Source organism: Meriones unguiculatus, chromosome 1 (assembly GCF_030254825.1).
Source record: "Meriones unguiculatus strain TT.TT164.6M chromosome 1, Bangor_MerUng_6.1, whole genome shotgun sequence".
NCBI classification, from domain to species: domain Eukaryota; kingdom Metazoa; phylum Chordata; class Mammalia; order Rodentia; family Muridae; genus Meriones; species Meriones unguiculatus.
The window spans coordinates 40,205,102-40,223,434 of NC_083349.1; the positions used below are offsets into that span (position 1 = coordinate 40,205,102).

Consider the following 18,333-nt stretch of genomic DNA (forward strand, 5'->3'; position numbering starts at 1 on the left):
AGATCTGCCTGCCTCTCTACTAGGATTAAAGGTGTGCATCACCACCTCACAGCTAAATATTCCACTGTATATATACCACAATGTCTTTATCATTTACCCATAAAAGGATTCCTGGGTTGACTCTACATCTTTGTTTATTGTGGATTATGCTGCACTAAAATCCAGTGTATAAATCCCTTTGTGAGATATCGATTCATTTTCTATGGATATATACACAAAAATGAGGACACCACATCATAGGGCAGTTCTATCTGAAAAGTTCTGAGTAATTTCTGCACTATTTTTCATAATTGCCTCTGGAATCTACATGCCCAGAAGCATATAAAAAGCTCCAGTTTCTCCATATGCATAGCCAAACTTGCAATTTTTGTCTCCTTGATAACATCCATCTTAACAGGAACGAGGCAGTATTTCATTAAAGGCAGTTTTCATTGTGTATGCATGTAATCAGTTGTGTGCACGTGCATATGGAAGCCAGAATTCAAGCACAGACTTTGCTCCTCAGGAGCTAACTCTCTTGTTTGTTGAGACAGGGCCTCACCCATTAGGCTATCTGGCTAACTAATGAGTTCCAGGGACCTTCCTGTCACTGACACATGAAAGGGAAAGGTCCCATGGGAGATGGAGATTAGCATGAAATTGGGATGTTTCCCTTCCATTCCGTGCTCTTTACCCCACTCCCACACTCCTCGCCACAGTTTCTTGTTACCTACTCCACATCCTCACAGGGATTTTTTTTTTTACAATGTTTTCCTTCTCAAAATATGGTCAGCAACTAGATGGTATTTCACCAAGAGACAAGCCATCACACAGTCAGTAGAAAAGAAAACAAATGCCTTGCTTCCAACTTCAGAAGGAAAAAGACAAAGAGCAAAAACATTCCCATGATTTATACACAGTCCCTGTTTCCTCTGAAACACATTTTAGAGATGATAGCTGCCCCATGAGAGGAATGAACTGCAAGCATTACAACTACGGCCACTACTGTGAAGAGACAGACCTCCTCACACATGTGGAGAGGAGCTCTCTGCCAACATGGACGCTAATCTGCCTCCACTACCTTTTAGTCTCATTTAGTTTGCCTATTTAGATACCTTTCCCCCTTACAGCCATCAAATTAGCACAGGAAAAGGATTTTACAGATCATTTGGTTCAAACCTTTCATGTTCCAGATGAAAGCAAGAGAGGATTATTAGCCAAGAGCAAGGTCACCTAGAAGGCTCTAAGCAGACCCGGAAGTAGGTCCCAGGTTTTCTATTTTCTCATACTGTAGTTTTTCTGAGAGGCCACTCAGTGTCAAAAGCTACCCAGTGGTGAGGGCACTGTTAATTTTTTCATCTAGATTCTGGAAAGAAGAGACGTTTATTACAAAATTTCAATGAATATGCGTCGATCACTGTCACAAGAGGCAGTGAAATTTGATAACAATGACAATCTTGTATGGACTCGGGGCTGACCTTGTGCAAAGTCTTCCTTGGGAATTTCCCCACCCAGCAATGGGTGCTCAGTTCTGGATTTCTCACAACTAATGCAGCTACTGAGGGCATACTTCTCACTCCACAAATACCTCATGCCACAACTGAATGTTCTCTATTCAAAAAGGAAAGAAGCAAGGAGGGAAAGATGGAAGGAAGGAAAGAAACAAGCAAGGAAGGAAGGAAGGAAGATAGAGACAGCAGGTAGGAAGCCCTGAGTTCTCCTATGGACTCTTATGACAGTATCACACATAGTTGTGTATGTGTGTGTAATTTTCTGATAACTAAGACCTTCACATAAAATGAGTTTGTATTAGATAGTCAGATAGACAAGGACCTACTTACAGGAAAGTTACTTCTCCACAATTTCCAAATTAAGTCAAACTTACTTTCAAAGCTTAGAAATAAAGCCAGAGGGCAAAGAAAAAACTTAAATGAGTATATTCAGTAGATGAATGCTCTCATTTTCTTCTCTAGTTTAAAGAAATTTGCCTCCCACCACTGTCTTTACCCAGACTGTTTACATGGAGTAAATGTAACATATATTCCAGATAGTTTCTCAAAGACCAAAAGCAAGAAAGCACTGTTGGTATCCAAGGGATCTTTGAGCATCTGTGATTTACAGCCCTCCTAGCACTGGCCATGGTCAATGCCTTGGGAAACTGATCTCAAAGGAAACATTAGATAATTCAGCCTCTGAGTCTACAAATTTCAAGTTTATGTCTTTGTTGTCAATTTTAGTCTCCCTGTAACAGCTTTCTTGTATTACTCAGGGTCCTCCAAGGGAAGAGAACTGATAGAAAGAATATGATTATTAAAGGGGGAGGGCTAGCAGATTGTTTTACAGGATGTGATCTGGGTAGTTCAACAATGGCTGTCTCACACTGGAGAGGGGGAGAATCAGGTAGTTATTTGCTCAAACCATGAGGCTGCATGTCCTAGTGGACTCAACATGTAGCTGAAGGCTGGGAGGATTCCTAGAGAGTTGCTGAGGTTTGGTCCATATTGGGACCCCAAAGAAATTGGTTCTCACACATCAGTGAAGGGCAGCCTCTGTGCTACTCACATTTCAGGATGGGTCTTCCTGCTTTGAGTAATCCAATCAAGAAGCTCTCTCACAGAAGCGACCAACAGTTTGTTTTAGTTGGTTACAGATGCCATCAAACTGACAAATCAAGACTAGCCACCACATTTCTCTATGACAGTTTCCCCCCTTTTCCTCAGCCCATAGCCTGTGAGGAAGATACTACTCATAGCGCCTCTTTCCCTAGTTAAAATCGGCAGTGTTAAGGTAGTGGTAGAAAATACTATAGTTCTTATATCCAGTGTTTCACTAAGGTATCTGTTACCAGTTTGTAAATAAGTAGTGTTTTCTTCATATCGGCTCAAAGTGATGTAGCAGCCATGGCTTGAGCTATGAGAAGATGAAGCAGACAGACCGACACCATTACAACATAAATGGCGTTATCTAGAAATTAAGGTAACCATGGATTCTAAATAGTAAGGCTAAACCCACATTCTAATTTTTCCCCCTAAGAGGTAACATGAAGTATAAATTTACATTATGAATACAGCTCTCCTTTTATGAGCTGAAGTACATTATTTTGGTCCATTGAGCAAACTCATTCTTATTCATTGCCTTTTAAAGTTGACATTTAACTTCGACAGCTGTACTGCTAGCAAACAGCAAAAGAGTTTTTTAATATTCAAGAGAGTAGATTTCAAACTGCCACAGAATCCTGGATGTGTGGCATCCTGTAATTAATATACATTCACTGAAAGGAAGAATTACATATGGAAGTAGTTGAAGAGGGCTGAAGTTGCTCACATATATATTTCCTTACTCATACCCACAAATCCAGTTACGCAAACAAGTAATTCTTCAAATTCAAACTAGTAAGTGTTTATTTCTAAAAGATTTGTCTTATAAAGCATTTACTAAAATAGATTTGAAAATATTTGCATCTATAGGCCTCGAATCCCTAAATCAAATAAAAAATTTGGCATTTCTCTTCCCTTATAATTTGCTGTGCAACCACAGAAATAAGTAATTTGTTGGGGATGTAACTGCTACATCATATCAGACTCTTCACATCCCAGAATGCACGGATGGAGCCATGGCAGCCTTGCCCTTTGGAGCATAGAACATATCAAGAAAGAGAGGAATCCAAGTCTTGATACAAAAAGATGACCGATACTTCGACAAAAGAGGTGAACGGTGCTATGGACATCCACAAGGAAGGACTTAACCAGGTCATGGGAATGGGGGAGACAGTGTAAGAAGGTCGTCAGAAGATGATCTATCAGCAGAGACTGACAGCAGCTTCAGAATTAAACTTGAACATGTGTATCGATCCTGCTTCTTCAAAGACTCCATTAAAACTTCAGATTGTATTTATTTATTTAGGATTATACATATGCACACACACATATGTAACAGCAATTAAGAACAAAAGGGGGGCATGAATTAGAAAGAAAGCAAGGAGGGGTATATGGAACTATTTGGAGAGAAGAAAGGGAAGGGGGAAATGTTATTATAGTCTCAAAATTTTTTAAAATATTTATTATTAGACTCTTTTAGAAATTAGAGCCCGTAAGAACACAGAGTGCAGAAGAGATAGGAGAAACAACCTTTGAGAGCTCAAGAGAGAGGAATAGTTGATCCCTGGCTTAGAAAAGTTAATTCTAAATCAGCAGAAGGAGTTGGGAAAAAATATTTGCTTAGCAGTAAAGTCTGAGCCCCTTCCTCCCTCCTAGCCCCACCCCTCCACAGCAGGAGACACACTCACTGGAAAGGGTAAAGGCGAAAGTCCTTGGTCAACAGCACAATCTGGTGACTCCACAGTATATTTAATACTGGCATCCCAGAAAGATCACCCTTGCCTTCAAGGACAAAGGCCTGTCACCCACCAGCTGAAAGATGGGCAGCCTCCACTAGGAGCCTGCCCATGATGCTGCTTTCAATGAATGACCTGTGTAGATCCCTCCAGCGAAGCAGCGTGTCAGAAAGCCTCACGACCATAAATGACCATCTATGAGGCATCTCTAAGCAAACAGAACATGTACATGAGAAAGAAAATCAAGAAAAAGTTATTATTATTCTAGATGCAGAAGAAAATTTCCCATGGGTGTGAACTCAGGTAACAAAAGGGGAATTCAAAAGAAAGGAAGGTAGACATTACAAAACAAAACAAGAGAGAGAAAAAAAGTCAAGAAAATCAGAGGGTGGAGGCAAGCAACCCCATCTCCAAATAAAGGATTTATAGGACAGAGAACAGAGAAGGTGAAAAAAAATCACGAAATGTTTCTGACTTCAGGCGAGTTTATAGAGGAAAGCATCCAACAGAGTGGTCAGAAGGCCAGTATCAGTTACCATGTGAGTCCCATAATATTCCGCCATATAATTCTTATGCTCATGAATACATTTCTGTATATTTATACATTACAAATGGTGTGTCTTCTTTAGGGAGATGAGCGGGTCAGAATTGTTTTTGCAATGACAGTTCTCAATAACCTCAAATACACTTCTTTACCCATTTATAAAAAACAAAACAAAACAAAAAGAAAAACCCAGGTCTTGCTGTACAGTCGATTCTCTTTGTTCACTGCCATGCTCTAGGACATGGCCACAAATGCTAAACTAGCAAACACTGAACCATCACAAGGACAAATGTGACATTAGAGTCCTATAAGCCTGATTTTGGTTTTGGTTTGTTCTTCTTTTGTTTGTGTTAGAGACAGAGCCTTACTGTGTATCCCAGATGGCAGCAAACATGCAATCCTCCTGCCTCTGCCTCACAGCTACTAGGATTACAGGTGTGAATGATGCACCTGTAAGCCTCTAGTCACACTTGACCGACTAATCAACCTTATTTTGTGTGTCTCTGCTTAGAGACACCTTATTTAGAATATATGTGTGGTTCAGGGATGTTGACTTTAACCACCAACTACCCTATAATTCTTGCCTGAATGAAGCTTCCTTAATGCCTGGGTTGCCTTCCCCGAAAAAGGCATGCCACAGCTCCTACACTCAAAAACAAGACATCACTCCAGCTCTGCATTTAAGGCAGCATTTTTAATGGGACTGGCAAAAGGCGTGAAAGTTAGCAAAGCACAGAACTTAGCTATCTGCATAAAGGACACGTTTACAGTGTGAGAGCCGCAACAGCAACTACCGTCTCTTTCTTTTTTCTTTTGACCTCAGCTAGAAGTATGTGCTCAGGTGACTCAGGTTATCTGCTCATGCCCCAGATGATTTCATCAGCTTCACAAAGTATTGTTATTTTTTTTTCCAGTGGATGCCTGTTTTGAAGAAAGCTCTCACTATGTAAGCCAAGCTGGCCTGGAATTCACAACATCCTAACCTCAGCGTCGAAAGTGCTGGCAATACAAGCATGTGCCATCCTGCCATCTTTTTAAGATTGAAATTAAATGTTAGAGAGTAGGAGAATTCACAAATCAGTACTGTTTCATTTGTTGTGGTCATTATTTTTACTATCATCAATATTGCTAATTGCTAATTGTCCTCTTTATGAACAAAAGTCTGTTGTTAAAGGAAAGTCCAAGACTTTCAAGTCATGTAAAGGGCAAGTGGTTGACCTCGGAACATTCCTTACTTCAGTAAACAAAGCCATTGAATCAGCATTTTGTTCAATCAGCAGCAGTTTAGGGACAACTTACGGCTTTCTCTCATCTGGTAGGGATCCCATAAAAATATCCCGAAAGCCTGTGGGAGGCAATTCAGGGTCCCTGTAAGCAAGACAGAAATATACCAGACTGCCATATTTAACATTTCAAAATCATTCAGAAATAATTTGAGGAAAATGACCTTCAGAAAAAAAGATTGAAGTTTGTAATGTTTGTATACTTTGAAAACTAAAATAAACCAGTGAGGAAGTATTAATATATTCTGCCGTTACTTTGGCAGCATTTTTTCCAATCATTACAATGTAAAGCAAAGTCTATTCTCTGTACTTCTCTGGAGGGGCATTCTGCCTGGTGTAGGGCAGTAGGCATGACAACACATAGGTCCTACCCTCAAGGACTCTCTGTTGTGTCTCTTTCTGGAGAAATACACACAAAGAAATACCTGCAGTCCCCTGTGGAACAAACTTAAAATACTCAGACTGCAAGAACAGCAGAGCCAATCCCAGTTGGTGACAGCTAATTCTGACCATCACGTGGTCTTTCTAGGCACATTTCAAACTTTGTTTCTTCTAAACTTCAGAACAAGTCCCTGAAGCAAGCATTTAAATAATTCCCATTTTACAAATGTGCCAACAGGATCATAGAGGCCAAATAAATTTCACAAGTAAATTGTAGAAGCTAAGTTCAAACTGAGAGCGTAGAAGCCCTGAGTAGAACTACCTAAAGAGAGTGTGAGTTCTAGCTGAACCTTGAATAAGTCAAACCTTGATTATTGAGTGATAAAGGGTGAAGAATCCTTTTGTAAATGGGCTAGAGAATAAGCAGAAAGCAGAGGTGCCTGTGACCCAGGCTTGGCACATGGCTGGGGCTACTTTAGCCTCATTCCTGTGACTAAAAAATCCTTCCTGGATTGTACGAGGTCTACAAGCAAAAGAAAAAACAATAAATACCTTTCCAAAATCCCCAGGCATGCTGTATTCTCATTTACCAAGGTCTTTTTCTTCTTTTTCACAAAGTCTTTGTTTAAAAGAACTTGCGACATCTGTTCATTTGTTTCTGATATCCAGCACTGGAGAAATAGAAGCCACATACAAGAAAAATTAATTAATCACCAACAAGGTCAGCCACTAAAATATTTTCCTACTAAGGCATATTCTGATTTTAATTACTGACTCCAGATGACATTTAAAACATGAAAAATACCTCATAACCTCTGACTATTTCATCATGAGTGTCTAGAAATAGTAATTCTTGTGTTGTTGGGAAATAAAAATTAGTTTCTCCCGTAAAATGGAAAGTGTTCATACAACTAGGTACCGACTCTTCCTAGTTTCCTGTTTGTTTTTTGTTGTTGTTAACCCTTTCAGATTGGTATTTTTTTTTTTGATGGTGTAAAATTTTAAAAATTAAGTTCCCAAATCTCTGAAGGCTATATGAAGCAAAGGTGTTTCCAGATATAGAAAGTTTTAAGGGTCCATATCAGAGTTAGAATACAGTAACAGAGAGATAAAGCAACTGTCTGGCCACAATCTACTCAAAACCTCTGTGTAAGAGAGGTAAATGTGCCAACTAATATTAGATTTTGCTGCTGCTGCTTCCACTTTTCCTCCTTCTTCTTTTCTTCTTCTTCCTTTTCTTCTTCTTCTTAGCAATAGAGTCTTACATTTCAGCTGGACTCATGGAGTTATGGACTTCATTTCCCAGCCACCCTTCACACTTAGACAAGGTATACAACACAGCATCCCGGGATCCTGCCACACAGATGGGGAGCATTATGATTAGTATCCAGCAACCATTCTGGATCATTCTCAAGGCATAGCAGAGCAGAAAGCTACAAGGAATAGGTCTCTTGAGACCATCCATGAAACTTCTGTACTAATTTTAGTCTACTATCTGCCAGAGATAATAAAATAAAATAAAACCTTCCATGAATAGCCTCTGTTGATTTCTGGGTTTGGGCGCTTGTAGCCAAATCTAATCCTACATCATCTTAATGTGAAAATCAGTTAGAACCTAACACAAAGCATAATTCATAAAAGCACTTCCATATGTTTAAAAGGGTTTTTTTTTGGTACATAACATATATGCATACATACATATATATCACGAACTGGAGATTGCAAATTTAGTGCATGAGGTAACTAAATTAACACAACACAAACTCACAGGGTAATCACTAAAATTTCCATTTGATTTGCATAATAAAGCCTGGCTTAAGCCAAGTGATGTTATTTTTTAAAACCCAAGTGTTTACAAAGAGGTCGTTTCAGAATCTCATTAATACTTCCTATTTTCTTGAGAATCATTTTTTTTAAGATCCCTCTTTTTAAGTTTGCAGAATAAACTCTCTATGTGTGCTGCATTTAAGAAAGCCCAATAGGTATAAAGTCTGTGTAACAGGTTAGAGAGACTGGAAAGGTGCTCTTATGACTTCCTCATACATTACATATGTGAGGGACGCCAGCATCCTGCTCAGTGTGGCTTACATCCTTTGGCTAGGCTCCTTTCAGAAGCTCCTCCACTGATAATTCTTCTTGGTTCCTATAGGGCCTGGGAAAGCGCACTCCTCTGACTCCTCTAAAGGAAGTGTATATACTTCCCAAGTCAAGTTTTCCCTCTGAAGCCACAGGCTGTTTCTGGAATGTTCTATCCTGTGGGGATTTTGTTTATTTTATTTAATTTTTTGTTCACTTTACATCGTGGTTGTAGCCTCATTCCTCCCCCACCTCCCAGTCTCACCCTCGAGGCCTCCCTCCCTTCTCTCCTGTTCCTCAGAGAAGGGGAATTCCTTTTTCCATCTACCCAGCTCATCAGGACTGAGCGTGTCCTCTTCCTCTGTGGCCTGGCAAGGCAGTCCTGCCAGGGTCAAGTGATCCGAAAGCTGGCAAGTGAGTCACTGTCAGATGGAATCCCTGCATCCCATACTAAAGGATCTGAGAGGCTCCACCCAGCAGTGCCTCAAAACACATCCAAACATTGGGCAATGCATAGGGAGTCTTGTGGAAGGGTGAGAGGAAAGAGAAAAGGACCTGGCAGTGGTAGGAGCTCCATAAGTAGAGCCAACTAACTAGGGCCCAGAGGGGTTTGCTGAAACTGAAGCATCAACCAAGGACCATGCATGAACTGAACCTTAGGTCCCCTACAAAGTTGAAGCAGATGGACAGCTTAGGTCTCATGTGGGTCCTGTGGTCTTTTGACAAGTATGAGTGAAACCCCAACCTGAAGGGAGCACTTATGTTCCCTGAGTGATATTCTCAAGGCCTTAACCCTCAGTTTAACCTTTTAGATGACCTGCCTTCACTCTCTTTCCACATGATTCCTCCACCCTCCAAATAAATACCTTTGGCCAGTTCTTTTCAATTTCACCTTGTTTATTTTCTAATAGTCTGAGTGAATAAGAGACCAAAACATTGATATCTAGTTATTGTCCAAATGCTAGTCATGGTCTAACTGAGGAGCTTGTCACTTCACAAATGGAATAAAGATATTAGCTCTTTGGTCACTAACAAGAAATGTCTTATTTAAGCCTGTCAAATGGTACTTTGAATCAAGGATGAAGTTTTTTGCATCATTGCCAAAATATCATCATTATTATCATCATAATAACAAATAATAAGACACTATGAAGCGTTTTTATTTAAAAACACTGGTTCCTTCATTCTAGTATTTCTAGACTTCTTTTTCATCCTGCTGCAGCCTCCAGGAGATCCTTCTCTCCTCTTCCATTGCCTGGGGACTCCACCTCTTACTGTGGACCCAGGGTCCTATGAGTTCTTTCTTGATGCCCCTCTCAGCCTTGACTGCTACCCCATTTCCATTCCTTTGTGTCACTTAAAGACCTGAAGAAACACTTTCTACCAGATACTGCACTGCCATCACATTTGACTAGGGTCCATAATGAACCACAGAAACCAAAGAACATCTACCCAACAAAGACAAGACTAGATACCTGTAGTGCTATTTTTTTAAAATCTATTTTATTGACATTTCTTATGCCTCTTCCTCCTTTCTCCATTCCAATCCCTTCCAGCCTTCTACCCCAATACTGGGTAGGAGAGAGAAGAAAAGTTAGTGGGGAGAGGGGGCAGAGTTCTCTTTAGCTACTTCCTTCTGGTTAGGGTCATTGGGTTCCTTGGGACAAGCCCAATCCTCTTGTCAGGATATCTTCAACTTCTCTTCAAATTATATCAACAGCAATCAGTAGCAGCACGGGGGAAACACCAGTAGCCTTCTTCATCTTCCTTGGAGCCCCTCTTTCTCAGAGTTCCTTTCTCTCTCCGGGTCCTGGCTTTTATTCCTTCAGAGTCCTCAGATTTAAACTACCTACAGCTGGCAAGGAGTCCCTCTCAGAGCCTGCACCAGGCAAATAGTTTGATGATATGGACAATCTGAATCAGTCCCACATTCTATACTTGGGATCAAAACGAAAATATGTTTACATCCACAACAGATACCTACATCAAGAAACACCCCAAACACCATTAACTCCAGAAACTTAAATCCCAGAACAAAAGGACAAACATGAACAAACAAAAGAATATGCCTCTTCAAGAACACAAAAACTCTATTAAGATAGGCTGAGAAAAGCAATTTAGCTGAAACACAAGACAAGTACTTTGAAATAACAATTACAAACATGTTCAAAGCCTTCAAACAAAATATGACTAAATGCCTCGGTGAAGATCATGAAAATATACCCCGTTGAATGAAGACATTTCAGGACATGAAAGTACATTTAATAAAGAAACAGATTTAAAAAAAAAAAACCCACAAACCGAAATAAAAAATGAAAATGAAAAACTTAGTATGTCAAACCAACCAACCAACAAACAAACAAAAAACAGAAATAAGCCTCATCAACACATTGAGAGAATTTCAAGTCCTAGAGATAAGGTAGAAGAAATAGATATCTCAGTCAAAAAAAAATGTTAAAAAATAAAAATCCAGGCACCAAAATCTGAGACATTGGATGTATTAGCTAGGGTTTCTATTGCTGTGAAGAGAAAACATGACCATTGCAACTCTTATTAAGAAAACATTCCTTGGGACTGGCTTACAGTGTCAGAGGTTTAGTACATTATCATCATGGTAGGAAGCATGACCGCATGCAGGCAAACATAGTGCTGGAGTCGATGAGAGTTCTACATCTTGATCCTCAGGCAACAGAAGGAGACTGTGTACCACACTGGATGGAGTTTGAGCATATATGAGACCTCAAAGCGCACCTCCTCAGTGACACATTTCCTCCAACAAAGCCACACCTATGCCAACAAGGCCACGCCTCCTAATAGTGCCACTCCCCCTGGACCAAACATTCACACACATGAGTCTCTGTGGGCCATACCTATTCAAACTACCACACAAGAAAAAAGATCAAAACTATAAATAGTAGGGATAAAATAAAGAGAAGAAACAGGTCAAAGGCATAGAAAAATTTTAAAAACCATGCAAGAAAATTTCTCCAATATAAAGAAAGTTCTGTCAAGATACAAGTAAACAACAAGCAGACAAGATTTTAAAAATCCCTATAACATATAATAACCAAAATACTAAATGTTCAAAACATAGAAAGGATATTTTCAAAATGAAAAAGACTAGTTGCACACAAAGGTAGGCACACTAGAATAACTCCTGACTTTTCAACAGAAACTGAACACCAGAAGCCTGAACAAATTCTCTATAAACTTGAGAGACTGCAGATGCCAACTGAGACTACTATGTCCAACAAAACTGTCAATCAAATTAGATGAAGAAAGAAAAACATCCCATAATAAAAACAAATTTAAGCAAAATCTAGCTACAAATCTATCTCTACAGAAGGAAAACTTTAGCCTAAAGAAGTTAAGGACACCCAAGAGAACACAAGGAATAAATAATCTCAGAACAACAAATCAAAAAAGGAGGGGAAAACCACCACAAAATAAAAGGAAGCAATAACTACAATTCATTGATAATTCAATATTTTGTTGTTGTTTTCTTGGCTCTCACCCCTTCGGTGGTTAGGGTATGTGATGAGCCCAAGCTGTAGCTTGTAATAAAAATATCATGTGTTTTGCAACGGACTCAACTCCTGGTGGTGGTCTTTTGGGGTCTCACAGTTTAGTCACAACATACTTGAGGGCTTCTCTGGGATCCCTGAGACCTCCCAGGACTCCTGAGCCAGAGGATCAGAACCCCTGGGTAAGCACTTTTGTCTTGGCCAAGTTCTGTGTCTCTGTTCTGTCATTCTGTGTATTTTTGAGATCTCAAGAGAGTATACAGTGGGTGGTCAGAGGGTGGTCGAGTCATAGCACACCAGTTGACCAGCTAGCAGACCATGGCCACCAGGGACTCTGAGAGATGTCTCAGATCCCAGTGGGGAGAGGGCTCCCCAATAGCACTGTGAGGAACATGGGGTCCTGCCACGGACCGGCCCAGTCAGGCTCCCATCGTCCACGGGAGAACAAGGCTTTAGACAGGAAGACACAGTTTCGGCGAAGAATTGACAGACAGAGACACCTTGATGGTTTTGACTCTGCTGCAACTTTACTGAAATCAAGCTAGTATTTTTATAATGATTTCACAAAAGGCACCTTAAAATTGGAGTACTTCCCAGAACATTCAGACTTTTACCAAGAATGCAAAGTTTACATTTTAATTCAAAATGCAGTCAAACATAAAGCAGTACCCACGAATAATCTTGGCCTAAAAACTTTTTGATCAGAGAAAACAAAGGAAAAGAAACCTCAAATATAGTTTCATTATTGCTAACCAGTGAAGAGGAAAGTCAGAAGCTAAGTCAGATGCCTGCCAAAGTCCCTCTCTATATCAAAATCTAACTACACCTTTGTTAACCCTCCTCCCATATGTCCTGCGTAAGATTTATGATCTTCCTTAGGAACAAGATACTGAAGGGAGGGGGAAACTCCCGCCAGCTACACCTCTCATGCTATTATTTCTTAAGAAGGAGCCTATTATTATTTCACTATTCTTAATGCCTATTAATATTCAATCTAATTCATTACTTTTTTTAAACTTATTTTTATTAAAGCCTTTAACAATCTACTAATAATAAATTTCTTTATAAAGTTAGTTGTGCTGTTTCAGGTGTCACAGAGAAAGATCAAAGAATTCATTATTCCAGCCCCAGAGCCACAACTGAAGAAGCGTAGAAATCTCAGAACACATCTCTTTTCCAAGTGGGATGAGTTTGCCAGGGACCTTCCAGGGGGCGTATTTCTGGGGAAATCATATCCCCCGCCCTGTAGCTTATGCTACTATGGTGACACTGGCGTGGGTGTAGCAGGGTCCCAAATCTGTTTGATAGGCCTAGAGAGTAGGTCACTCCCACAGAGACAGGAAGTGCCACAAACATACTGATTTGGGGTTCTTAACCGCTTGCCTGGCAGAATCTGCTGTTTCTCTTTGTGTTTGTCTGTCTGACTATCTGGTGGTGACTTGGACTGACAGATGCTATGGGACAGACTTCCTCTTACCCTTCCCTGTTTCTCTGAACTCCTCCACCTGGCAATATTACCATTTCCCTGCTTCCATCAGCAGCAGACTGGCGGGTGCTCTGGGTTGGGAAAGAATGTGAGGGGGGAAAGAATGCGAAGGTGGAGACATGAATGAAATTGTCCAGGACTTCTCTTGGCCAGCTGGTGAGTGTTTTTTGTCTCAGTGTCTCTGTGCAGTATTTATGTTTGCATCTACTTTCTGATTTTTGTTCTGTATCTGTAGGAGCGGCGAGACATGACTAAGTGGACTCACTTGAGAGTCATAGCCATGGGGGTCAAGAGGAGATGTCCCTGGCCCTGGGGTGGATGAGGAATGCCACCTGTCAGTTTTGGTGGATGTGGAATCCTATCATTAGTTTTAGCCTCTTTGGGGTGGATGTTGTGCCCGCCTGAGAGGAATCAGTTTTGATCCCAGGAGGTACAAGCCAGGTGTTTGATTTCATTTTTTGCCAGAGGATATAGATTCATTTCTCTGTGTGTGACTTATTGTCTGTGGTTTTGCCTGATTTACTGTCTGTAAAGATTGTCCATTTCACTTCTTTGGTTTCTTTTTGACAAAAAGACTGAGTGATGGTATGGGATAAACTACTTCCAAAACCTCTTGACTACCGCCAAACCCCTTGACTTGGTTCTGACTCATTTTAAGGAAGTTAGGACTAGAGCTCGAAGTCTTTCAGTTGATATGAGGAAAGGTCCTGGTCAGCTGGTAGCCGCCACTGAGTGAGAAAAGAAACTGCTTGAAATTATAGCTGAGTTGAGTAAGAACAGTTTTGTCTGTCTAAATGTATGTATGGCCATTATATGTTTGTTTTTGACTGATCTTACATGGTTAATATGCTCTGTATGTCTTGGTTGTAGATTAAGAGTTATTGCATATGCTTAAAGGTTAAATTCAAACTCTTGTTTAGAACATATATGTGTGTCTATGTGTTTATAAGATCTAAAGAATCACAAATGGTTTTAAATAGCAGCAATGTGGCTTGATATACCATGTGATGTTACTCTGCCATCTGAGATTGCCACGTAGTGTGGGTCAGGAAAAAAAAAGATTACAGAACCTCTTAGAATTTTGTTTCCTTTCAGACTAAGACAAGTCTCATTTTAAATTGGTATTGGTTTTAGAGATTGGATTATTTGCACTGGTAACTTGATTTTGACTTTTAAAATTATGCTTATGCTTGTGACTTCACTCCTAAAGAAGGTACTTTATTTTGATATCGCAGAAACAGGTTTTAGAGAATGTTTAAATACTTAAACATTTAGGTTTTAAAGTTTTTTTAACGTTTTAAAGTTTATCAGGCATTTAAAAAAATTAACGTGGGCAGTCTAACAAAAACTTGGAACAGTTTCTCAATCCTTTCGGGGAGGATAAAAGACTTTAGTATTTATTTTATTAATTTTATCAAATAAAACCATGCCATACAGTTTGAACCAATTGAGAAAATTGAAGTTTTTACAGTGTATCATATAGAGAGCTGCTTGTTTGTCAAGCTGCTTTATAAAAAAAAAAAAAAAAAAAAAAGTTTTCTCCCTGGCCTTCACCTTGAGACAGAGAAAAGAAATTTCACCTAATTCTTTAAAACTTGTTCCAAGTTCCTTAAAGCTTGTTTGTGTGACATTGGATCATATCTGCTACAAGGAAGTAGTTTTAGAAGAAAAGTTTGGCAGTTCAATGAACTTCTTTTTGTATTGATGTGACTTGTTTTTGCTTTGCCTATAAAAAATGAATTGTGGCATAAACACACGCTGGGCTCTGGCAGTATGATGTCAGGATGGAAAGGATTTTGATGGGAGTTTTCACACCATCACTGACACCTAATGGCTGTTTTATATTACTGGCCACAGCCAATTGCAACACTAGGCTAGCTGCCATGTTGTACCAGGAATACAGGGGGTGGAGCTGTGATTTTACCAATATCTTTGTTGAGAGCTACCAGCCGTCTTCAGTTCCCTGTTTAGTGCTGAGTGCAACTTTTGTCCTTAAAGCTTTTTGCTATTTAGTTTTAATGCAAAGTAGTAGGATCAGCAAGACTTGTTAACCCCTCTACGAACTGTATCCAATTAAAAGTTTTACTTTGATTTTAGTTTGGAAAGATATTTAAAGTTAAGCTAATAACTGCAGTTGGTTACAATGTTGAGCTTTACCTAGTGTTTTGTTTGTTTTAGGTTAAGACTAGGATGGGTAATTGTGAAGTTTGCCTATGTAGATCTATTTGAAATATAGTCTTAAAATATGCCTCTAAGGAATATGCCATAATGAGTAATTATACCATTGTTTTATAGGATGCAGTTCAGAGCAGATAAAGATAGACAAAGAGTAACTGAGATACGCTAGCCCTCAAGCTTGTCAGAGATCCGATGAATATGGCATTTTAACATGTGTAAGCTTATTATGACAGAGAGTCCAAAAATCCTGGCAGTAGCTCCCCCAAGGTCTACGAGAAGATTTGGGCACAATGACAGATGACAGTGACTCTGGATTGAGATATGCTCACCTCTGGGAAGACTGCCCCAACTGGCCCACTTCTAGGGACCAGCTTAAACTGTGGACAAAGCTGTGGGCATCTGGAGAGTTAATGTTTCACATTGCTGGAGGCAAGGTGATGTCAATCTCTCCTGTTTCTTTTTCCACAGGAGCAGTCTCTCATCTTCTGTGCCTGGCTGGACTGCCTCTGCTCATGATGCCATGAGACCACAGGAGCCAGGGACACTGCCTAGGTGATGGACTAACTATTAATCTCTGTCATTTTGATTGCTACATGTATTGGCACATTTATTTAGCTTATAATTTATCCTTTCTAAGGTCTCTGATCGCATTGATAGGTAGGCTAAGCTTATGGTAACTTTTCAGCTAAAGAGCAGACAATTAGATCCACTGTTAGCTCATTGATCTGTTCATTAGCTAGTTAGAACTACTAGGTATGAGATCTCTTATTTAGAAAGGCAAACAGGTTTCCCTTGCTCACAGGCTTCATGTTAGTTGCCTATGTCTTATGGTAAATAGCTGGATAGAAAGATTTCAGAAGTTCAGAGTTTTGATATTAAGTTGATGAGTTTTTCCCTTGGTCTTGGGATTCCTCTTTCCCTAATTATTAGATAAATTTTAACTTCTGTCTCTAGTCTGAATTTGTCTCAGCAGATTTTCATTAGACTGACAGATTATTCAGGGATCAGCTATAGACTGCAAGCTGAAATCTAGACTTGCTGGAAGCTGACATGATTGTTCCCTGTCTCTTCAGTTGAGTCAACTAACCAGATGCTTCTGATGACTGCCCTATTGCCCAGCCTTTGACTGACATTTCAGCCTTCCTAGCCCCTGATGTCAACAGTCCTATTGTCAGAACTGAAGCAATTTCAGAAGATGAGTACCTCAGCCCAAAGTCCCACCTAGCAGGCTGAAATGCTAAGTCAAAAGGGGCTCCCTGACATTAGCTATTATCTTGGGAACCTGCTTAGCTGGAGTAGGAACTAGTATTGCAGCCACTGAACAAAAAGCCTGGAGAGACCCTAGGGAGAAAAAATTACAGAGGATGATTTAAACCCTGGTATAATAGTTCTCCTTGGCTTACTACCCTTATATCCACCCTTATGGGACCCCTGCTAATTTTTATTTTTACCTTTGGGCCTGTATTTTAACTGCTTGATGGCTTTCCTGAAGGAAGGCTTGGGAGCGATACAGTAATGGTACTCAGATCCCATTGTGGAAAGGTAAATCTGTAGAATACCAGGGGTTGTATTTGGAAGACCCAAGATTGGGTCTTCAAATGATCATAGGAAGGAGGGGAATGAGAGACCAAAGGATTAAAAATAAGTGACTATTATTTTAAAGTTTAAAGCACAAGCCTGAACTAAGGCCAACCAAGTGGAGATATGATCCAGCAACCTTCAGGGAAGAACTAGCCTTAATGCTCTGAGGGGAAGAACTTGTCTTACTGCATTCTTTTCCTGTCCACTAGAGATACAGTTGCTAGGAAATCAGCCCATGGCCCTAGGAAGAGAAGCCAAACCATTAATGGTTTGGGGGCCTTCCTATAGCCAATCAACTAAAAATGCAACATCCCCTTTTGTGTTTTGACCAACAGATGCTTGCCAGGAAGGAATCCCCCTGCTTTGGGCTCAATGGGAGGAACCAGAATCTTTAAATCACCCAATTAACCTAAGCACGAGGCTCTTGGCTATCACCGCTTCAGTGGTGCGGGTATGTGAGCCCAAGCTGTAGCTTGTAATAAAAAGATCCTCATGTGTTTTGCAATGGACTCAACTCCTGGTGGTAGTCTTTTGGGGTCTCACTATTTGGGCACAACAATATATGAAAGGAATTTAAATGGAGTCACCAAATAATAGGAAAGACAATGTACCAACCAGGCATCTTATTCCACCAAGTAAAACTTTCTGTTCCAGGAATGTGTTGTTAGAGTCCCCATGAAAATCCCAAACATCACAGGCAATTACCAAGGTTAATCTCCACAACTTGATAGTAAGGCCCTATTGCTAAACACAACATTTATGTCATTGAACACAGCGAAATCATGCTGGTGTTTAACTAAAAGCTTCACTCATACTGACTAGTACTCATGGTGCTGGAAGTTACTCTGTACTCTACTGGAGAAAAAAAGGTAATCGTCAACCTAGCTACAACCCTAAGACCTACAACTGACCCACCTGCAAGACATGCTGGTATAATAGGGGTGCAATTGTTCTGATAGTAAACAACC

The 18,333-nt window shown here is 40.0% G+C and overlaps 1 protein-coding gene across 1 annotated transcript in view; it reads right to left on the bottom strand.

The window, feature by feature from the left end:
* The window catches only part of Cfap95 (cilia and flagella associated protein 95), a 105,589-nt gene that overhangs the window by 41,073 nt on the left and 46,183 nt on the right, over window positions 1-18,333 (bottom strand). The window contains exons 3-4 of the mRNA XM_060366447.1: window positions 7,073-7,191; window positions 6,156-6,224 (exon numbers count right to left, since the gene is read on the bottom strand). Coding sequence (XP_060222430.1) covers window positions 6,156-6,224; window positions 7,073-7,191 — 188 coding nt within the window. The remainder of the gene's footprint in view (window positions 1-6,155; window positions 6,225-7,072; window positions 7,192-18,333) is intronic.